Here is a 23,902-nt window from a genome sequence, read left to right as displayed (position 1 = left end):
AGAGTTACAGATGTTTGTGGAGGTTATGCAAACTGATGATTAGATCATATATGTGTCATGTTCTGTGTTTTCTGTGTGTTTATTTAGAGTTTTCTGTGTCTCCGTGTTGTCCTGTTCTCCCCTCGATTACTCCCAGGTGTTTCTCGTTCCTTGATTACCCCCTGTGTATTTAACTCCACCTGTGTGTCTGTTCCATGTCGGGTCCATGTCGTTCCTTGCCGCCCTTGGCGTTTGTCGTTCCGTCCCTGTGTGCCCAGTCTATTTTTCGTCCCTCGTTTACCGGTTCCTACCGGCGTCGAGCCCTGGCTTCAGCTCGGCCGTGCTGCCCGGCTTTGGGACTGTTTTGGACTGTGTTGTTTCTGGATTTACTTTATTAAAACACCATTTCTCATCATATCCTGAGTCTGTTGCATCTGCCTCACCACCTCTACACCCGCATTTCATGACAATATGATCTTCAATTTTAATTAAAAAAAAAAGCCAAAGATTTAAATCTTAAATAAATCTAATTTGACCTCATATGAAATTACTTTGTACTTTTCTTGCTATGGTACTGTAGAATTATATGGACTTGATTAAAACAGAATTAAAAATTTTAATCAGTTAAGGTCAAAACTGAAAATTAGCTTCTTTATTGGAGCTCAGATTCATTCATGTGACTCTGGAGGAGTCGGTGCCTCACCATGAACTTCAGAGCGCTGGGCTGAGACCGCAGGGCCTACTGCCTGTCTGCTGTCATGGTGGACGTTCCCTCCATTCCCTTCACGACTCCGTCAGGAATCAGGAAGGCTCACCACGTCTTCCTGGATCTTGGCTCATGTTTTCTGATTCTCCCATGATGCCTCACATTGGAGGCAGAGAGTTCGACTTTATAATAATCCACATCAGATATGAACAGGAAGTTTCTGAAGCCATCAAGATGAGGGCTTTCCCAAATTGTTAAAGGAGTAGTGATGATGCTGTATGTAACCATCTGAATGCAACAAATGATATTTCTCATTATTCTGACATTTAGCAAAAAGAAATCATTTTAGTAATTCATCTGACTAGCTTAAAATAACAAAACGATAACTGTTCTGTAATGACAGACAGAAATGTTCGAAGTCTTTTTTCAGTTATATGGAGGGAGGGGGGTACGGTGTCCGTCCCGCTCAGCACCCCATGCTGAGCAGCTACCTCCTCCTCCTGCTGCTGCTCTCAGAGCGGTACAGCTCCTCCCAGGACTGGTAGAAAACGTCCAGTTCCTGGTGGTCCCAGGCCCTCCAGACTACCAGGCACCACTCCATGTTTTCCTTCTGCTGGAAGCCACACACAACCGTGTCCTTAGCCACCAGCGCTGCCTCCTCCAGGGTCCTGGGGTGGGGGCAGAAGGGAGAGGGGTGAGGAGCCAGTGGAACGTGTCTGTTTGTCATTTGCCTTTCCTAGAAATTCACAAGCAGCTCATTTAAAAGCCATCAGTGCACTAGATTTACAGCGTGTGGTAGCCAAGTGCTTGTACAGGATGAAGATCTTGTGCTTCTCTGGGTTTAAAGGCACTAAAAGATGAGCAGAGAAGAATATCAGGACTGATCTGTCTTCTGAAACTCAACTGAGCAAAGTGCAACCTGAGGAAGAGAGAAGGCAGTCTGGATTAGCTCCTTCCAGACTGAGGAGCATCATTAACCTGCTCCTCTGAGGGATTCACTTCAATGAACTTCTGATCCTTCTTCACTGTAAAGACTCAGAGCTTTACTACAGCAGAACCAGGCTAGCCTGGGCCACTGAACACAACCTCTGTTCTGTATGAAGACGAGCAGAACTAGACCTTTACTACAGTCCTGGTCTCTGTCATGTCAGACAGTAAAGTCCAGGCTGCCTGTGGTTACAAACAGGTCAGAGTGCTGTCAGAGGGAATCATTCATCATTCCAGTTATCTGGCTTTGGTGTCAGACCCGATGTAACAGCGTTCTAGATAAGAAATCGCAGTTCAACATGACGACGCAAATAAACAATGTCTGTAGCAGCTCTTATGAACATCATTTTAATCTAAACTTTACATCAGGAAACACTGCTTTTAATTTCAGAGTAGTGTTGCAGGCGCTACATGAAACATTGGTTTTAGGCAGATTCTTATATCTGAAGAATATAAGATATAAGGTGGAAAAAATAAATGTTTCCACCTCAGCTTATATAAGTGTGATGATGTGCAAATGGCAAAAAAAAAAGAAATCATTATGATGGTGGAAAACTGTTTATCCGCCATCATTGGTGGCTAAGCTAACTAGCCTGAGGTCTGCTGTGGGGAACTAGCGGAGAGCAAGGGGCAGGGTGTGAGCAGCACATTCATAAGCATGACTGACACCATTTAGCCCCTCCTCCTGGCTCTTATTGGTTGTACTGCAGATGACAGTAGGACCACAGTAAGGAGGTAGAGGAGTTTGATTTTTTCACAGATTATCTGCCATGATATATAGTGACAGTTTAAACAAATACATAGAAAACATATTGTTCAAAAAGTTACATACTACAGCTTTAATACAGAAAAGTTCCTTTCTGCTTTTTTATGTGTATTGTTGAGCCAAAGAGAAGCCCAACAGATTTACAACATAGAACAGCCATGCAACTGATTAACACCAGATGTATTTAGTGGCAACCACAGCTCAGCATAGAGTGCATCTGTAAACACCTGTGTGTGTGTGTGTGTGTGTGTGTGTGTGTGTGTGTGTGTGTGTGTGTGTGTGTGTGTGTGTGTGTGTGTGTGTGTGTGTGTGTGTGTGTGTGTGTGTGTGTGTGTGTGCGTGCGTGGGTTGGTACCAGCACTGAAGGAACATGTTGAAATCTCTGAATGTTTGACTTTTCCTAGAAATTTATTTTCACTTTTTTTTCTTTGTTATTTCAGGATAATCTCCGCTCCTTCTTTTTGCAGCTCCAGTTAGTTTAGGAGCAGATCTGCATTTTGAATCACATAGCATCAAAAAATGAATTTAATTACATGTTTAGAAACTATAAGAATTTCCATAATAGAGCTGAAATTACACCCATTAGAACTGAAGCTCAGTTCATTTCAGAACTTTTAGTCCCATGCAGCATGTTGTGTGAACTTTTGAAAGTTTTTTTTGCTGCAGCCTGCTGCCCCCCCCAGTCCCCCTCCTCTGCAGTGATCCTCCCTGGGGTTCCCATGGTCTGAGGGTGTGGGGGTTAGGAGGAGGGGGGGTTGGATGTCTCACAGCCGCTATTGAACATTCATATTAAGAAACCTTCTATTAACTAACACACACACGCACGCACACACACACCACCCTGCAGGTCCAGAGGACTCTGAGGTGCTGGCCGTTCACCAGGCCTGGTTACTGCTGACGAGTTTGAGTCCACAGTGATGGAACTGACCCACCAGAACACCCTGATACCTGCAGGAAGGGACAATAGCTGAATAACTTACCCCAGAGAGGACAGTCCTGGTGGACTGAGGACAGCAGAGACACGTCCCCTGAGTTGATTTCCACAGGACTGGATTTCAATGATTATCAAATCACCTCCACGCCTGTCAAACACACACAATCAGCATCAGTTTCTACAAAGATTGCAGAACAATTCAGTTTCTTTCCAAAGTTGAATGTTGAAATTTTCTGCTTCTTTCATTGAAGCACCAACTGTCTCCCTGCAGCAGACAGTCACTAGGAAGAAACCAAAGACAATTTTTTCTCTATTTTGAAGAACTACTTGTTCCATTGGCAAATTATTATTAAAATTATTATTATACTTATAACACCTTATTATAAGTGAATTAATCTGCCAATGGAACTAGTACTTTTTCATAAATTATTTACTTAAAACAAGCCTCTATATCTTGCTGAAAAGTTACTCGTAAGTTAGTTTGTCTTATTTGAAGTTTACTAAGATATTTGCACTAGAAACTAGAACAAAAATAATTGGCAAGGTTTCGTTTTTTTTGCAGTGTAATTAATAGTGGAAAGATCCATGCTATGCGTTGTTTAATTTTGTATTTAACGTTTAGAAAAGTGAAGGCCATAGAAACAGTTTTCCTCTCAGCTGGATCAGACGCATCACAAGGCCTCCAGGTGGGTGAACCGTTCTTACCTGGGGATCCACACTGTCCCATTCACTGGCAGCAGATTAAAGGCCTGCAGTTCAGGGACTGCAGGGTTTATTTCCTCAGCAGAGTCCAGGTTAGTAGTTCTGGGTTCCTGTTGGGCCTGCAGATTCAGGGCCAACGGCGAACAGCTTCTACTCCTCAGTGAGCTGCAGTCTGTGGCGCTCAGACAGTTTGACTGTGGTGGTTCCAGAGAGCAGGGAGACGACAGGGAGCAGTAGTCTGTCACAGAATCCTGGTGCTGGATGATTTGTGTGCCCGCCTCCTCACTAAAAATCAGCGTCACATCTCCGGTACTCCATTCAAGCTTCCCGTTCTGGTCCGTAGTGTTGATGTCATCACCTGCCGCCGCGGCCATCCCAGCAGGACGCTGCACGGCGAACACGTCCCGTAAAGGGTTTCTGTCCCCACAGCTCAAATTGGGGGAAAAAAAAAAAGCTATCAAAACAAAACTCTATTATGTTTCAACATACAGGTGAGTGCTACATTCCTGATCAATAATTCCCCTGCTAAACCTGAGGCTCCACACTTCCACTGGAGAATAAATCTGACAGTGGAACATGTTTCCACTGTCATTTCCTGTATAATTCAGCAGACAGTTTTTAACTTTAAACATGTTAACTGTCTTTAAATGGATTTTTTAATCCAAAGGAGAGCAGAACTTTGTTACATTCATAACTTCAACTAATCAGTAGTTCCACAGAGAATTACCACAACGAAGACAAACATTTTTAACAGTTTTACTTTTCTGGTAAATGTCAATTCAAGAAGCGGACAATGATACTCATTTTCAATAGTAGCAGGCGTTCCATGATATATCGACACCAACATCAGTATTAGTCTGAAATTAGTCATTTTTTAACTTATCATTATCAATCTGATAAAAATGGGCCAATATTAACAACCGATATTTATTTCCATCTTGTTGCTGTTGGTTTCTGGAGGAGGTTGGTCATGTAACGTTTGGTCATGTGACAATGATGCAGCACAGGATTGTGGGAGTTTAACTGAAGAAGGGAAGTGGTGGTGAAGTCAGCGGTGTGGTCGTTTTTCCTTTGAAGATGTTGAAATGGTAGTGTAATATCTATCATGTCTATAATATTAATAAATATTGGTTATCAGCATTATTAATGTTGCATATCGAAATGGACCCAGATTTTCATATGGACACAGCTCTAGCATGTAGTTTCTGGGCTTATCTGGCAGTAAATGTATCAGCACAGAATCCTGTGATTTATTGACATGTGAGCCATTCCAACCTTAACTCATTTAAAATTACTTAGAATTTCTGAAGAGGTTATTTTATGTAATTATATTTCATTTTAGCACAATTTCAGATGATTACGGATGAGCTGCATGCTTACAATATTTCTCTTTCAGTGGCAACCCATTATTGTAAATGAAAAATTTAAAACGCAACACAGTCTGATTTCACAAAAAACAGAACTCCAAAGTAAATTCCAATAGTCTATTTCAGCAAGAAATGACCATCAAAAGCTGACCGTCTGCTTAGATTAATGTAGCTTAAAAGGACATTTTGTTGGCCACTGGTTTCTGCCTCTGTATCGCAAATGGAACATGGGTTGACAAACACCTACCAGTAGGTGGCACACAGCTCATATGAGGCGGCGTAGTATAGCTTGAGCGTGTTGCTGTGGTCGTCCAGCGTCCACACGGCTTCCTCTCCACACAGACTGAAGCTGGTGGTCATGCTCACTACGGACGATGGAGCCTTGTACGGTTCCAGCCTCCGCACTGCCTGGAGACTGCTGGTGTCAATGACCAGCAGGCCCGGTCCGTTAGAGAACCAGAGCTGGAAAACACACACAACAAACTAACACTTTAACTCCAGGAGTGGAAAACACAAACTATATGATGAGCTCTGGGATCTGAAAATGTGGCTTCATGGTCACCTGAGAGCCGCTGCTGAGCAGCGCCATGCTCCGGACCGGGTAGGGCCTCTGCCTCGGGTCAGAGTCCTTCAGGCCAAACACGGTCTTGTTTAAGGTGTGTGAACACAGGTACATCTCTCCGTCCAGAGGAAGGTCGTCCACCAAGGTGTAGACAGCCACCAAACCATCAGACATCCCAGCAAACACCTTGGCCAGGCTCTGGGTAGAGAAGGAAAACATCTCTGTTGACCATCTTAGGGAATGTATTCATGCACATTGTCTAGTACCTTTAGGGAAGTATGTCATTTTTAAATTTGTTATTCCTTTGTTATCTTCTTGTTTTGTTTTTGACCGTCTTGTTGAAATAAGTCAGTCAACTTAAAGGTGTAGATATTTATGGAATCACATAGTGTATGTTAAATATTTTGATTTAATTCTCATTATTTTGCAGAAATCAGCTTCTTTCCTTCCCTTTTCTTTATTTATTTAACCAGTAAGACACAACAACCTGGTTACACAAAAGTAAGATAAACTTAAAACAAATGCATGAGTTTGAAACAAATTGCAAAACAGTTTAAAAGCAATGACACTAATTAATAGAATCACGTTGAGCGTTTTTAAGAACCGTCAAAAAAATTCCAATGGAATAAGATCCAACACTTCTAGTTCAGACTGGAGCTGGTTCCATACTGTAGGAGTCACAGAACTGAATGATTGCTTCCCTTTTTCTGTATGAACACGTGGAACATGCAAGGGAAAAATGTTGCTGAGCGTAAACAACGGGCAGAAATCGATTGTTGTTGGAGAGAATTTAAGTAAGTCCCAGCAAAACCAAGTAGAGTTAAATCTGGATCATCAAGTTTCTATTTAACATTAAAGGTTTGCTGGTTTTTTACGGCAACAAAAGGGTAAAACATCCAAGGAGGTGAATACTGCTCTGCATAGCCAGCACACATTCAGGATAATTAGGCAGACCGCCATATTAGAGTTTGGAAGAGTGCAGGTTGCTTTGGTGAATATTTAGCAATGGGAAAAAGCAGATCTGTTTGCAATTTTAAAGCTATACGTTTCTTATTCTTACGTCATAATAAGGTTTTAAAAGTCTCATTGAATAGTCTAAAAAAGTAAATCGGGATCAGGAACTTTGCTGTTTGGTTTCACATCTGTTGTGTCAGATGAATGAGCCTGGGCCAAACCAGAATCCAAACCCATAAAGGCATGAGAAGGAGGTGGTGGTGTGTGTGTGTGTGTGGGTGTGTGACATTACTCTGACCGTTTAAGGAAGGTGGGGGGGGCTGAGGTATTCTGATCAGTTGGGTATTTAGAGCATTCACTTCAATCTCCAGTAGAAATATTTATTTTTTTATGTCAGACAGGAACATATAGCATAGTGCACACAACATTCAACCTCAAGCACTCATGATGAACAACAGATTGTTTCACTTTGGTTACATTCTGATCCAAAGTCAGCAGTAAAGTGTAACCAACTCATTGTTCATAAATAGCGGGTTTATGTTAACCCACTATTAAGGGGTAAGGCATTCAGGGGTAAACGTTTGGCAGCAAAGCTCTCCTTCCTGTCCTTTGGAGCTCTAACTCATTAATGTCAGAAAGAAAGAAAAACATAATTTTTGTATATTTGTTTTTTTTTTTTTGCAAAAGTAGGATAGATATATTTTCTTCCATGGTATTTTGATATTTGTGGAGAAAAAACCTCGTCTGTTTCCAAAAACAAGAAAACTTGTTCTTAGAAAGATTTCCAGGAAAACCAAATGCAACTGAAGAACTACTTAAACTGTCATTTTTTTTATATCTATATATAAAATATGTCAGAAACTGGTTCTTTATCATTTTTAGCCAAGGTCATCTGAGTCCAAAGACCCACTTGTGGCTCCAGGGTTGCTTATTATGGGCCATTTGGCCAACGTGTTGGTTTGAGCCAGCTAAGAGGAACACAGATGATCTGTGTATTTGCATGTGTTTGTGTCTATTTGCATGTTTGTGTGTGTTTGTGTCTGCTGCCATTGGAACTGACCTGCTCTGCAGCTGGAATGTGGAACAGACAGGTGACCACAGCTGGACAGGACAGGCGTTTCTGAGGCTGACTGAGGGGACACATGTCCTTCAGGCTGTAGACAAACACCTCCTGCTCCTTTCAGATAATCACAGAAAGAGTGATTATCTGAAACCCTTCACTGATTATACTCCAAAAATAAATATTAGTGTTATTATTGTTCATACCTCAGTAGATATCCATAGAGAATTTGGCATTTTCATCTGGCAGCTGATCCTGTTGCCAGGACAACACATCCTCTTTACTTCCACCTGGCCCTTCTCTACATTCACCACACTGTAGTTTCTGCACAATGCATGGGAAACCATCAAGAATGGAAGACTAAACAATCAGAAGCACCAAATATAATCCAGAGTTTGGTCCATTCTATACGTTGGGACCAGCTGTGTGTTTTGGTGCACACACACTCCTAGAGCTAGCCAAACAGTGCAGCTTATTGAGAGACCGAAGGGGCGTGCTGTGGTGGTGCAGGGGGTTAGCACGCCCCACGTTTGGAGGCCTTAGTCCTCAATGCAGACGTCGCGGGTTCAACTCCTGGTCCCGACGACCTTTACCGCATGTCTTCCCCCCTCTCCTCACCCTCCTTCCTGTCTGCCTACTGTAGAAAAAATACGAGCCACTAGCGCCGCAAAAACTCTTCGCAGAAAAAAAAAAAAAAAAAAGAGAGACCGAAAAAGTTTTCTGCCCCAAAATAAAGACTTGCCAAGTCCCATCGAGTCTGTAGTGATGAACCACTGATCACTCTGTGGAGGTCACAGATAGTAGACAACAATCTAGTTTTTACTCCTTTCTTTATCCAGGATGATGATAGTGATGGGACAATGGACGACGATGAGAGTCCAAGAAAGAGCCAGGATACAGAAGCAGACATGAGTTGATTGGGCAGCAAATGGTGATACAACTTTTACAAAATTACAGGAGTGGGAGGGGTGAGAGGGAGAGGTTAAAGCAGAGAAACCCTGCAGGAGTCCATACTTATAATTAACACCACCTGCATGTGGGCATAAAGCTGCTTTCATTGAACATTTTAAATTCTCAATAGCAGCCAAGAAAAAAAAAATTTCCACAAAGAATATCATCAGTCAGGATTTGAATTATAGAGACAACAAAAAAGTTCTGATGAAAAACAGTCATTATGGGAAATGTTCCCTCTGTACAGGAATTTTATGTATGTTGAGCTTTTTGAATGTTCTTCAGTGTAAATTGTATTAAAAATCTTCTGGCTTGCCAAACTTTAAAAGCCTGACCTGCAGATGTTGTCAAACCTGAGCAACACCTGTGAAACAATACAAACTCATTTAACTATGTGTGAGGTGGTGCTCTCTAACATAAAGAAACGTTTAGGACATTGCTCTCCAATAACACAGAAAGACGTTGTTAGATTTGCTGCTAGTTGCTATTTTGAAAATAAAAAAGTTGCTAGAGAGGTCTGAAAAGTTGCTAATAAAAAAGCAACAAAATTGCTAAATTAACAATTGAGAGGACTTTTGTTAGCCACATACGTTCAGACATGACCTGGAGGGCGTTTCTGTCAGGCGGCCCTGTATAAGGCAGAGCAGGAGGGGACAGCGGCTGACTGTCAGAGCTTTTTGGAGGAAGATAAGATCGGTTTCTCATCGAAGTATCAGCTGATCTCTGATCTCCCAAAACTACAGAAATGTGCCGATCAATCTGTGAACCCCTACTAGAAGCCAAAAAAGTTTATTCTGCAACCAAAACCTTTGAACACATATGTACATGGACACACTTTTCATTGTAGTCGATAGAAAGATGAATTTCTTGGTAAATCTCATCATGTTGCTGCCTCTACCTGTTAAATGAGGGAATAAAATGTAATGAGTGTGTTTGGCTTCAGCTATGACATGCTCACTGTTGGGTCGGTATTTAAAATCTAAGGATTAAATTAAAATAACAGTCATTTCATGATAACATTGTTGTCAGGTTAGCAGTCTCAGTACAATGCCAATATTTTTGAGAGTTTGGCATCACGATGCTTTCCTTTAACGATTTAATGCCTTGCCTGATTAAAAGCACAGACTGAACATTTGATTTCCAGAGCAGTGAAGAGAAGACATCTAAACAGAGACAAACCTGTCCTCGTTGTCTCCGTGCCAGAAGACAGCGCTGCATCCCTGCAGCTGGGACAGGAAGAGCTGCGACTGGCTGTCACAGGACAACAGATACTTGAGGCAGGGGAAACTGGGCTCCTCCATCTGTCTCACACACCACAGTGCCACTGGCCTCTAAACACACACATGCAATATGGTTGAACATATTAATTTATGCATTTTATCTGTTGGTCCTTTCAGAACACCCATGAATGCTTTACAAAATAAATTAGAAATATGAGATATTTCCAGGAACCTCTGTTTTCAAAATAGTTTGCACAATTACTGTACATCCCTGATACAGTCCACACATGGACCAAACGGTTTTGTTTTACATCCAAGCTCATTCATGCATTCTCACAGCTACAGTAGACGAAAGAAACAATGACAACGTTAAGCTGTTTGAAATCCTTTGATATGTTCAAGAAAAATGATTCTCAAATACTGGACTTCTAGGAACTGTCCTAAAGTAGAGGGTTGGTACACTGAAGTTCTCAAGATGCTCCCCTAGGAAAAACTGACTACATATATACAGTATGTGGCTCTATGCTTACTAAAAATTACAGTTCTCATGATTAATAACTTTTATAGTTTTTCAGTTAAAAATAAAAGCAGCTCCTAATTAGCAGGGAGTGACATTAAGTGTTAGTTCCTCAGAAGTATTGCACATTTTGGAGCTCTTCATGCTTTACTTCCTCATTTTTGCATGCACCACATGTATATATTTTAGTTTACATAATTACACCGCAGTTTAGTGCTGGAGAGTAAATGCCTTAATAGCGACATCTTATATTTTGAAGAAAAACGGTAAATAAAGTTCTTCAGGACGGCCGGTCCTGATCATGGTCAGCTCCTCTCTAGTCTCTTGATCCGACAGACAACCAGAGGGGTCCCACTCTGTTATGGTCTACCGAGTCTGCTGTGGGCTAGAGTTGGAATTTGTGTTTCAGGGTAAGTGGGGCTGAGAGTTCAACACATAAAACTGAAGCGACAAAGAGTGAGAAGAAAATCTGTAACAGAGAGTCTGCTTTGTATGATGCAAAAGTCAAATGCCAGAAAATGGGGATAAAAATAAAAGTGATACTTTAAAATTAACCAATAAAACATTGCATGCTCCTTAAAGCTGCAATAGGTAACTTTTCTGAATATATATATATATATATATATATATATATATATTTTACATGTTTAAACATGTAAAATTTGCTAAAAATGTCACTATGTTGTCACAATGTGAGATAGATCATCTGTGAATAAATGAGGCTCCTCTGCTTTCTCCCTGTGGTCCTGCTGCCAGATGCTCAGTCCAAAGCAACCAATCAGAGCCAGGAGGAGGGGCTTAGTGTTGTCAATCAACCCCATGTACTTGCTGCTCAATGTGCTAATGGCAGAGAAACAATTTACCATTCCAGGAAAACCGCTTATCTGCCATCATCACTGACCATGCTAACTAGCCTTAGCATCTGTGGGAAGCTCCAGTTGTGGAGAACCAAGGGGGAGGATGTGAGCAGTGTGTATATGAGGAAGATTGACAGCGCTAAGACCCGCCTCCTGGCTCTGATTGGTTGTTTCTGACTGAGCGGTGTATTTCTGCAGATGGCAGTAGGAGCTAAATTTGCTTGATTTTTTAAAATAGATTTTCTCATATCAAACCACCACACCATAGTGACAGTTTTAACAAATATGTATAAAACACATTATTTTTTAATCAAAGTTACAAACTGCAGCATTACATAACAAATTCAGAAACTGTTAAGATATGAAACCCAACCTTGGTATTATTATATAAACAGCCTGTTGTGTCCATGAAATGACATGTCAGTAATATGATGTGACATCACAGGATCCATGAAGACAACAAGACAAAAAGCTTCAGCATTTTGCTGATGGACTCACCTTCTCAGGCTTGGTGTCCCAGCACTCGGTCATCAGGGTGTGGAGGCTGTAGAACTGGACCTGCTCCAGGCCGCCCAGCACTGGCCGGACGCCTCTGGAGAGCTTCTTGGCTATCTGGAGCTGGTGGTTCCCCAGAGCCGGCCTCCGCCCAGACAGCAGCTCATACAGAACCATTCCATAGGAGAACATGTCCACCTGGATGGAGGAGGAGGGCAGAAAGCATTCAGCAGCGTTACAGTGGGCCCTAAGCTGGAAATGTCCAAACACAGGAACAACTGCAGCTGCTCTAGGAACATAATATCACAACTCCACCCAAAAATGATCCAAACTTCTGGCAGATTCAGATTTAAAATAACCATTCCATTCAACCAAAAAGAAGAATACATATTTTACCCTTGTTCATTTACTTTTATTAAACAATACAATGCAGATTTATCAATAATCAGCAGATAAAATATTATTGGTTTATCCAAATTCATTCATTAATCTTTGATGATGAGCTCCAGGTTGAAATGCCTCCTTACCATCACCCTAATGTTTAGCTCCCTCCACAGATTCTGCATGAGCTTTAAGTCTAGGCTCCAAAACAATAATCAGAAGAAACATTTTGCTAAACGTTCATACCTGCCACAGGTATGAAAAATATGTGAATATCATTATGTGTTGTTCAGGGATTTCTTGTGATAGACCAACATAATGTTTTCCATATCTGTGAAATAATGCTTGATTCCATCTTTTAAAATTATTTTCATGCAAATAAAAATCTGAACCGTGTGTGGTGCATGTCCCCCCCCCCCCTGTCTATAATTCATGTTTAATAAAGCATCTTTAACAGAATTTCATTGCAGTTTGTTTCTACAGGCTATAGAGACTGAAAGTCTCAACGATTTGCTCATTCAAGCACTACAGAACAACAAGACCAGCACCTTGGCATAACTACATTATGAGCTGTAAAGATCAAAACCACAGTATTTGCAGAGTGAAGTAATAAAGAGAAGCTCGATACCTTCTCGTCGTACACAATGCCCGGTCGGACCTCGGGAGCCTGGTATCCTGGGGTTCCCTCCACTCCCAGCGCCCCCTCATGGAAGGATTGCCGAGAGATTCCATAATCGGACAGCTTAACGTTGATGTGATCCTGAACCTGGAGCAGCACAGTTTAATGAGCAGCAGCCCTCAGGCCTCCAGATGGTGCAGGAAGCCGCATACACACCTCCAGGGACCACACCAGGATGTTGTCCGACTTCAGGTCACAGAAGATGATGTTCTTTCTGTGGAGGTAGGCCAGTCCTGCTGCAACCTGATACGCTACCTTAAAGGTTAGCATGTGACCAAGAGGCATGTACTCTGAGCCTAGGCAAGAGACACAAAGTGTTCAAGTGAGAAAATGTTGGAGGCATTCGGAGGAAATGAGCAGACAGACGGTTGTAGGAGTGTTTGCCTTTGTGCCTCTCCTCCAGCACCGTGTTGAGGCTGCCCAGAGGCGCTAGCTGCAGCGCGAAGCACAGGGGATGAATGCTGATGCCCACCAGAGCCACGATGCAGGGATGCTGCAGAGAATGCAACATGCTGGCCTCCTGACGGAACTCAGAGAAGCTGCGACATGCGTTGACAAACTGCAGGTGCTTCACCATGGTGTCTGAGAGCCAAACAAGAGCTTATTACAGTCATGGTTTTAATAAACTACGGAATATTATAAAAGATAGCAGCAGCAGCTAACACGTTTTATCCATATTTCCACTATATAAAAAAGTGAAAACTATAATAGTTAACTCTCATTGTTAGACTCAACTTAGACTTCCTTTACCCACATCTTTGCAGAAATATATTTCAGCAGTTAGCATGTCATGACAGGTTGTCATACACCAACAGCCTTCAGTCAGAGGCATCTTCAGATTCAACTGACTGCTACTGCAGACCCTTTCTGCTCACAGCGTCATCATCACCAGCTACTTGGAAGATTTGATTTATGACAACATTTAGTTTTTCTTTGGGATAAAAAAAGTACTTTTTGAATTTAACTGAATAAACTCTGACCTAAACTAAGGCCACTGAGGCCTCATTCAGACAAAATATTTCAGAAAAGTTATCTTGATACTGGCAGAAGTTGCTGAAGCAATTGTGCTTGAGTGATCTGTGCAAATGGATTTTCCTCCCTCGGGGCACAAAGGGAGCAGAACACATACTGTTCAATGAGGAGACTCCAATCATTCTGGGTGCCTCTCAAAGCTAGAGTGGATACATAAATCAAATCTAACCAGACACTTTGAGGCTCTGATACCGGGGGGCGATCTGAAGAATCCTGTGTGTTAATCCATGCTAGATCCAAACATTTTGACTTAACTTGCAACTTTGGCATAACTAAACTTGGATTATAAAATTGGTGTGAGAAAAAAAAAAGGCAGATTTACAAAACTGATTACAATAAAATCATAACTTTGCTTAGTAGTTCCACAGCAAATGTGGTGATGTTATAAACAGGAAAAACATTATAGTGAATAGAGGAAAATGAACAACCTGAAAACTATAACCCAAAACGAGTATAAAAATATCCATGCAGCACCAGGAGAACAGTCAAAGTACACAAAAAATGTATTTAAGGGCTGAAAAGGTGGACTTTGCATGATATGTCGTTTAAAAAATGAATTGTTTGATGTTGTAAATCTCTGATATAAAAATTTGTTGGATAATCTAAACATTATGTTTGATGAAAACAGCAGGAACAGAAAAAATCTGAAAAGAAAAATACTTTAAGTGCTTTGTGTATATAATTGGATTCTGTATTGACTGTTATTTCTACTCATTCATGTGAAGGAGGTCAAAGGTCAATACATTACTGTATTAAAATAAAACAACATATTTGTAACTGAACATTTGTTGGGTTTTATATGAAGATTTGGAACATCTCTAAAGTAATCAACACGAATAAACCTGGGGCTGCTCTACTAGCTCTACTAGCTCTACTAGCTCTACTAGCTCTACTAGCTCTACGGCCTCTACAGCTAAGTTTACATTAACCCGTTTAATCCCAAATTTTTTCCTGCAAAATAAGTGCATGCATTTCAATCCTTGGACCTCCCTAACACATGATATTTATGAATTATTACATTTTCTGTTGGTGATGTTAGTGAAAATGTAGGTTTTATACTCAGCAACAATTGCTGCATAGTCTGAATTACACAAATCTGGCCTATTTAAGCATATAAAAAATAAGAAAAATCATAACATGCATAACTTATAACAAAAAATGGTTACAAGAGTGTTCAGAAATATTTTAGACACATAAAGATTCAGTGCTACATGCTGCAGATGTCATTGTCTCTATGTGCCGAGTGACGTTCTACCAGACCAAGAACTACGCCTTGACCCTGTCTTAAACCAGATTCAGGTGTGGCGTCATCTTGTAGTGGTCATTCAGTGCATAGGCCACATGTTGTGGATAGGATCACCTTTTGGAATAGGGGAGGGATTCAACTGTGGGAATGACAGTGATGTAGAAGGCATCACTTTGAGGTTCCTTCAGGTCTGGAAGACCTAAAATATCTGATGGTTTTAAGCTGTGTGGGAACAGCAGGGCATTTAGAATAAACAACAAAGCTATGGACACCTAGCATAGTGCTGTCTATGTATTATGCTAGCGGCAACAATTGTTGCCATGCCTACATTCACTCTTCTCATGATCAAAATATGGATGAAGGGATACAATTTTCTTCATGTATCAGTAGAAGATATTTGAAAGAACATATGTTCAAAATATTTTATTTATATTTGTTTATTAAAGTATTTTACTGACTTTCTCTTGTAGAGGTTTGTGACTGACATTTACCTCCAGCGTCACAGGCAGGAAGTAAAGAGGTCTGGTCATGTGACCTTTCACACTAGATACATGAAATTGATATTGCTTAGAGAGACACAATATTATTTTATTTTAAAACTACAATTAGCTGCCAAAAGTCAAAACAATTATTTTAGAGCTTCTAGAAGTTAGAAAAAATGTCTGGCAACAATTGTTGCCGGTGGGATTAAATCATGGGTTAATCATGTAAATTTGCCATTTTCATGTAAAATTATTCTCCAAACGGATTCTCCAGATGGTTTCTTTCATAAACAACACATATATAGAAAGCTATTGCACCTCTATCGCTGGTGGCTGACAGCTGTCGACATCTCTTAAAGTGGAAGAGCTTCACAGCAACCGGCTGGTCTCTGTATCTGGCTCTGTAGATGATGGTCCCACTGCCACCCTGACCGAGGATGTTCTGTTCCACCTCACACAGCTCCAGCTGAGCCTTCTCCAGAAACAGCCTAACACACACACACATGCACACACACACACACACACATAAGTATGCCAGTTATTAAGCTTCATGCCTAAGCTGTAGACATCGCTTGGGAAATTCCTTTTCAGTGTTTAGTTCTGTATTATAATATTACGCATAATGTGCAAGTGACCACCTGTTGCACAAATAGAACCAGAAACCCTCCTTTACACACAACTGTTATGTCCATAGTACATATCCATCTGGGCAGATTACAGGACTCTGCATTAGGGGTGATATGATTAATCGGATTAATCATGATGGATCAATTATTGAAATAATTATCAATCAATTTAATAATTGATTAACTGCTAAGACTTAAAGCAATTGTTACTGAAAGAATCACACACACAGGTCAGTAATTAAGCCAAATTTTACAAAAAACCCCACATGTTTTTTATTTTAAAAAAACAACTTTGTAAATATGATCTAACTAGAATTTTTCAAGTGTCAATTTTGGCTTAAAAAAATCCTTTATAGCACCTTTTGTGGTCCAGTTAATAACTGGTGGATCCAAGAACTACTCAACATGTCAGCCCTGCTCTGTACTGATGTTCAGTCCAGAAACACCTATGGTTGATTTTAGAAGGATGTTTAAGCAGCAGACGCTTCCTGGGCTACAAAGTGTTTACTAAAGAAATGCTGTCATTATATTTTAGGCAATAAAACATTTATTTTTTTATGTAAGAAAGAAATTGAAGTATTTGTTTATTAGCATTTTATGTATGCAATGTATTTTTTAATTTTTTTTAATCCAACTTATTGATTGTCAGAATCATGACTTACTAAGTAATGCTTAGCTGCAGACCTGATGTGCATGCTTTCACAACATGCTGCAGTGACTGCAGAACCAGACATTTCCCTTTTTCCCATTAACACCTGGCTGAGCTGTGAGTCATGATGTTCATCAAGCCAACATTAATGGTACCTTTAGTTGCAACGAAACTTTGACATGATTCAGGTTGCGACAGTCAGGGATGATGTTTATGTTATGGATGAGGCCATAATTACTCAGTCAGTATTGTGCTGTTTAAAGTAAACAAATATCAAAAGTGTTAATCTACTACCAGCCTGTAAAAAGCATCAGGAGAACAGAAGGAATACAAGTTATTCCTGACAGCTTTTATAGATCATAGAACCTATCATTGCAACAACCTATCTTCCACTGAAAATCCATAAAATCATTTAATGTTCCTAATAACAGTGTTTATTTTTAACTCATTTAAAGTCCTGATTCTGAATTTAGTGACTTCCCTCTACGTGGGATCAACAGTCCACAAGTCTGCAGTGTAAGGCGTTGTTTAATGAGAGCGGTTTACCGTGCCGGAAAGTCAGTCATGAACAGTTCTGGGACCAGCTCCTGCAGAGGGATCGGCTGCTCTGGATGCTGAGGACAGATGATGTGTTCCTGTTCCACAGCCGCCAGCACACAGTCCTCTATGTTGAAGTAATGAACCTCTGCTTCTCCTCTTCTGCTGTCCTCTGCCTGCTCCTGCTGCTGGTCCCTCGGGGCACACAGGGAGCAGGGCACATACTGCTCAATGAGGAGACTCCCATCACTCTGGGTGCCTGTCAAAGCTAGAGCAGGGACAGGAAGACAAAGTGATATTTTCTTGTTTTAATGGATGCAAAAGCAACACTAAGCTAAATAACCAGGAGCAGCGCCCCTCCTGGTGGCAGCATGTTGGAGCAGTTCTGTTACGTTGTTTCTGATTGGTTCCTGTTTGGTCAGTTATTGCCTTTGGTTATGGATGCTGAGCAGCTGGGAGGATGTTTGCTCTTACTTTTTTCCCTTCAGAGAGTCGCTATATTGCGTAACTGTGGCAACAAGGTAAGGCTTTTACTAATGGAAGGAGCTGATTAGCATCAAGAAAGCTAAAAAAATATGTAAAAACAGAACAAGGTCTTGCATGTAATGGATTGCTGCCAGGCAGTCCTTCACACCAGGTTTGGGTGAATCCTACTAGTCAGTGGCATCTGGACACCTGCAGCACTGGCTGGAGTACACACAGGCTGGGATCAACACTACAGTTCAGTGAAGATCAACATAGAGGGGAGACCAGAGAGTGAGCCAATCACTGGACATTTCACTCATGGCTCTCAGACAGAAGCAGAACGGTTCAGTGTGAGAAGCATTAAATCTGAGAGCAAGAAGTGTTTCATTACGAAACATCACATGTGTAAGCAGCATTAATTTTCTTTCTGTGTAAATTTTAAATAAGAGCAGGACAGCATCCTAAAGTGAAAAGAAGCTGTCCTCCTCTTCAACTACAAATATGAGAGGAAAGGAGCGCTGACCAGGAAACCACTGTTCCATCAGAGAGTTGACGTGGTCAGTGATGAAGGCCATGGCAGAGAAGTCTCTGATGTCTGACTGACAGAGGATCTTTATGCCTCCACTCTTCATCTTCTTCCAGTTAACATCCGATGACTCCACACTGCAAACATGAACACATGGCCTCTGTCAGAAAAAGTCTTAGAAATTCAATCAGTCTTTTTAATACATTTTCAATAAGCTCCAGCAGAGTAGCTGAAAGTGCCGTTTTTTGGTGTGGGTTTTTTTAAATTTTATTTATATTAGTCCAATAGAATATGCTGAAAAATAAGAACACCTTATTTTATATTTAGTCCTCTAACAAATAATATTAACATGTCAATGACTAAGCTTGTTATTTACAGCTGGAATAAGAAAGTGGTTTAAATTAAGCATAAATATTACTTTGCTTTACTCAAACAAACAAACATAATCTGTATTCTAACATATAAAAAGTTAGGACACCCTGTCCTCTTGTAAATAGCAGAAAGACTCTGATATTCTCTGAGGAAAGTTTGCCCCACTCGTCACTTTCAGCTGTGAGCTGTTTGCAGTTTTCCAGTTAGTCCACAGAATCCCACTGAGAACAACATCTGGGACTGGACTCCAAATATACCAAATACATGGCTGTATTTTTTTGTTTGTGCATTTTATGATATTCTTTTCTGCTGTATGAGATCCTGTCTCATGTTTTGATGTTTCCAGAGCAGGTTATTTTTGTTGAAAATGAGAATTGGTTCCATACCAAATACCAAATCAATAAAAACACGACAGACAGCTCTAGCAGTCTGCCTTCAGTCCAACAGACAGGAGCACAGCAGGCTAAATGGTTCTAAACAGGACAAACCTCTTTCACAGTGCTGGCTAATGTTCTCATCAGACACTTGTGGATCGTTTTTCAGTGGAAATAAATGTGTGACTCAGGTAATATATTCTATAAGATGCTGTTTTACATTAAGTGTGAAACGGTTTAAGTTTAAATAAAGTCTTATTACTTGAATCTCAGTTTTGTTGAATTATTATTAAATATCCATATATCCACATGCTTTCATCCAGTGTTGTAAGTTTTCGACTTGACTGTAAACAGCTGATGTTTGACAGCTGATGCTCTCATGATGCGCACATCTTTAAGAAGTTCTAGGTTTTGGCTGAGGATGAGGTTAAAGGTCGCCACGTGGATTGAGGAAACAGTTGTTTAATGAGATTAGTGAAAAATTTCTTCTTTTGCCACAAAATTCTTTTGACAAATGTTAACATCTCTTTCTGAATTCTGATGAACAACTTTGTCCTTCTGCCCAGCTGTGCTCTCTCATTCCTCAGTAAATGTCAGCGTTCATGCATCCCCCATTCTGACCTGAGGTAACCTCCATCAAAAGTGACCAGAAGCCCCTCCTTCCAGTAGATAGTCTGGCTGCGTCGGACCCTGAAGGTGCTGCAACGGTTCCTCTGCTGGCTGCCAGCGAAGCTGTAGATCAGGGAACTCCTGCGGTTCAGGCTCCTGTTTTTGGCTGAATCAAATGACTGTAGGAACAGCACAATATATGTCAATCATGAAGAAGTCTCCACAGTGACATGGTGGTTACTGAGCATTCACCTGAAGGTCCATCTCTGTGAGGCTGATGAGCATCCTGGCAATGAAGCGCTCCCAGAAGCCAACGGGAACGAAGCTCATCTTAAAGAGACGCTGCAGCGTGTTGTTGGTGTGCCGGTGGAAGCTGTGGATGTCCATGGCTGGCTTTGGAGGAAGGAGATGTGGCAGCAAATATCTAGAGGAGGAGACACAACAAGAATAAAGATGAACAGGAAAACTTAGATTTATTCACTTCATTATCAGGTGCCGCTCTTCTTCCAGATGATTCAGTTTATAATGGTAAGAATATTGGATGCTGACTCCAACTTTTAAACTATTGTTATTGTTTGGTTCAGTCGAGGCAGATGGATCAGACTGATGTTTACTTCCTGTTTAAATTGAGCTGTTCCTCTCTGCTGCTCAGGATGGAGGACTGGAATACGCAGATTACAGAATTTACTGACTGAACCTGAAAATACAACATAACTGCATCAAACTGAACTATATGTAACTACCGGTAAACTTTAGTCTGATTGCTGTGGCTGCATTGAATTAATGTGAACTGATTAAGATGACATGTAAGTGGAAATGAATCCTCTTGGATAAAGTGTGTAGCTGCTGAGCTGTTGATGGTAACTGTTTACATGAAGGACAGTCAGGGGGAAAAATTAGGACACCCTACAGCAGCCTGTGTTATTCACATACATTTGGATATATGACTATCAAACAGCGAATTTAACTATATGGATATAAAATAAAAACATTTTTAATTAGGTTTGGAACTTTAATGCGTTAATTTCAAGAAATTCATTACATAAATTTTAATGAGGACAACTGGAGCACCACTCCCGACCCAATGGGATAAGGGTGTAAATAAATGGATGGATGAATTTTAATGCATTAAATGGTTTTTTAACACTATTAATCTGAATTGTCCCAAGCCAGAACCTTTGTGTTGTGCTTCTGATACCCAAGTAATTCTATTCTATTCTATTCTAAATCTGATGCTCAAGTGACATCAGCAAATAACATTGATGGACGACGAGGCCGTTTCTCTGGGAACACTTGGCAGGCATTAATTTTTTGCTTAAAAAAACAATTTGATGAAACGTTGGACAAAACCTGTTGTGTGCAAGTTGCGCTAAAAGTAGTTAGCCTATCAGCAAAGTTATTCAAGCTTAAATATTATCTTAATGCTAAACATGTAGTAGCACAGACTTCACCGGTGGTAATGTCAGCATCTACAGCTCACATTTCTACAGACGTTCCATGAACAATCAGGGGTTCCTGAAACTCTGGAAAGATGAATGGGTAGAAAAAAACTTTTTCATAACCTGATGGTTGAAGAACCTGAATAACATATTAAACTATAAATATCTGTTGTTGACTTCATGTATCTGTTTATTAAATAATTTAGCAGCAAAAAGGAATTGAAAATGTTGCTTATTTTGGTTATTTTTATGTGATACACCATAAAGTGGGAGAATTTAATTATCACTTGGTGATAGTCCAGAAAATCTGTTTAAGAAAATATACGCCACCACACAGAAATTAATAGTATTGCAACTAATTACATATATGGGTTTTAAAAAAAAAAGAAAAAAAAAAAAAAGGGGTAACGAAGGTTCGGGCAACGTCTCACCAGGAGACCGGAATTGAGGAGCCCCGCCCCTCGCTCTTCAGACAGAGTTTGGGGAAGAAGACGGCGGTTGTCCTTTCTTTCTCTCACTGACTGTTCGTCATTACAGGTTAGTAGTGTGAAGCTGGTGAGGGCTGCCCCCCCTTTAAAAATGTGGAGTAACAATGTATATTTGGATATGATTTGTAATTTGATTGATAGATGTGCTGAAACATTGAAAATAAATAAAGAAAAAAAGGATTTGTTAGGATCGCAGTTAGCTACATTTTAGCTACAACGGTCCCATAACGGCCGTTCTGAAGATCGCTACGTGTATCTTTTTTTAGCTCCGTTCCACTCCCCGATTAAACATTGGTACCCTGAGATACATTGTGTTGTTTATCTGGTAAAAAGGAGTTATTATTATTATTATTATTATTGTTATTATTATTATTATTATTACTATAGACTTTACTTTTTCTCCCTTGCTATGTAATCAATTAAACTGTAGTTTATTCAGTCGGACAGTAGTTATTGAAAACACATTAGAGCGAGCTTAAGGTTTTGTCCATTACTACATCTCCCTCTTGCAGTATTCAACATAATTAATCCTCTTATTTGAGAAATGGTTTTTTTTAATGTATATCGCTGCACTCTGGATTGATTGGTGAGAGTTGATACCTTTTTACACAGGTGAAGGCTGTGTGTGGTTTTTTGTAGCAGAAGAAAGGACACAGGAATGTGATTGTTCTAGGAAATGTTAATAATTTCATAATTTCAATAATTTGTAATAAAGACAGAGTTTGGGGAAGAAGACGGCGGTTGTCCTTTCTTTCTCTCACTGACTGTTCGTCATTACAGGCTATTAAAAAAGAGGATCAATTAAATGCTAGCTTTGGACAAAACGTTTGGCTCTTTTCCTCTTTAATCTTCCGAGTCCTTGGCGAGTGACGCTCTCCGTGCAGCGACGTGTAGCGACCGCGTGCGGCTAAAACGAAACAACAACAAAGCGTGTTGACGTCACAGATCACAGAGTTTAATCTCATACAAAGCAATGAACAACAAAGCTGCAGAGGTACAGAGATATGCATTTTATCACAAAATGAGACACACAAGGGAAGACACACGAACACAAAGACAGACAAAAGGGCGCCCAACGTGGAGAAAAGATGGAAAAAAACTCAGAGACTCTCCGGTGCTGACCTGGAATTTTAACTAAAGAGGCGTTTCCCTATTTAATATATGCAGTCAAGGCGTTCCGTTCTTTGACCTATTAGAAACTCAGTAGGGACTCAGAAAACTTGGACAGTCCCCTCATTATGGCAAAGGTGTCTGTTTTTTTATCTAAGTAAGAGGGCGGACCACTTCGTGCCCATCGCTGCCTGATACGGAAGATCCCTGGCGCCAAACGTCCTAAGATGAGATTTCACAGACACCTCCGTAGTCCCCACTCCCATTGGAATGCAAATTTATTGCTCTGGTGTGGGGGAGGCAAAGGGCCCTGCTTTGTCTGCTTACCGCATCTCAAACGAGACCTGTTCCAAATAAGAGTATTGTATATAACTGTTACACATGTCGTAGATTAACTGTATTAAGCACCAAATAATAATCATTTTTCTTAACAAGGCTCTCCAAGAACAAGGGAAAGCAGAAAGTCTTCAGAAGAAGAAAAAAAACCCGGAAAAACAAAACAAAACATCATTTGTTATATTTGTCACTATAAGTAGAGACGAGTAACATTTAGTTTTTGATTAAAATGTGATGGAAAAAATTACAAACTCTGGAATAAAAGTCCCATTACTACTTTTTATATTGTCATGTAAAATATATGATCAAAATTATTTTTCCAATAAATTTGCTCAGTTTTACCTGTCATTGGCAACAGGCAGAGCTATCTCAAACTTTGCCAGAAACTGGAAGTACTGCTCCTCTGTCTCCTGGGTGAATCCTGTTCCAGCCAGCAGCTTCTGCACAGCACAGATCACAGCAGGAGAGTCTGCAGAAGCTTCAAATCACCATTA

At 40.5% G+C, this 23,902-nt stretch overlaps 1 protein-coding gene across 1 annotated transcript in view; it reads right to left on the bottom strand.

Moving 5' to 3' along the window:
* Positions 1–616: 616 nt before the first annotated feature.
* lrrk1 (leucine rich repeat kinase 1) overlaps positions 617–23,902 on the bottom strand; it is a 50,554-nt gene continuing 27,268 nt past the window's right edge. Inside the window, exons 21-38 of the mRNA XM_023331874.1 lie at positions 23,751–23,848; positions 20,288–20,459; positions 20,048–20,214; positions 18,678–18,817; positions 17,699–17,957; positions 16,196–16,365; positions 13,502–13,699; positions 13,274–13,413; positions 13,067–13,204; positions 12,061–12,255; positions 10,148–10,299; positions 8,224–8,341; positions 8,018–8,134; positions 6,004–6,201; positions 5,689–5,903; positions 4,078–4,503; positions 3,419–3,520; positions 617–1,353 (exon numbers count right to left, since the gene is read on the bottom strand). Coding sequence (XP_023187642.1) covers positions 1,173–1,353; positions 3,419–3,520; positions 4,078–4,503; positions 5,689–5,903; positions 6,004–6,201; positions 8,018–8,134; positions 8,224–8,341; positions 10,148–10,299; positions 12,061–12,255; positions 13,067–13,204; positions 13,274–13,413; positions 13,502–13,699; positions 16,196–16,365; positions 17,699–17,957; positions 18,678–18,817; positions 20,048–20,214; positions 20,288–20,459; positions 23,751–23,848 — 3,186 coding nt within the window. The 3' untranslated portion in view covers positions 617–1,172. The remainder of the gene's footprint in view (positions 1,354–3,418; positions 3,521–4,077; positions 4,504–5,688; positions 5,904–6,003; positions 6,202–8,017; positions 8,135–8,223; positions 8,342–10,147; positions 10,300–12,060; positions 12,256–13,066; positions 13,205–13,273; positions 13,414–13,501; positions 13,700–16,195; positions 16,366–17,698; positions 17,958–18,677; positions 18,818–20,047; positions 20,215–20,287; positions 20,460–23,750; positions 23,849–23,902) is intronic.

The sequence above is a fragment of the Xiphophorus maculatus genome, chromosome 4 (genome assembly GCF_002775205.1).
Source record: "Xiphophorus maculatus strain JP 163 A chromosome 4, X_maculatus-5.0-male, whole genome shotgun sequence".
Taxonomy (NCBI): Eukaryota; Metazoa; Chordata; class Actinopteri; order Cyprinodontiformes; family Poeciliidae; genus Xiphophorus; species Xiphophorus maculatus.
The sequence above is the reverse complement of the archived record's forward strand: the minus strand, read 5'-3'. Positions and strand labels throughout refer to the sequence as shown.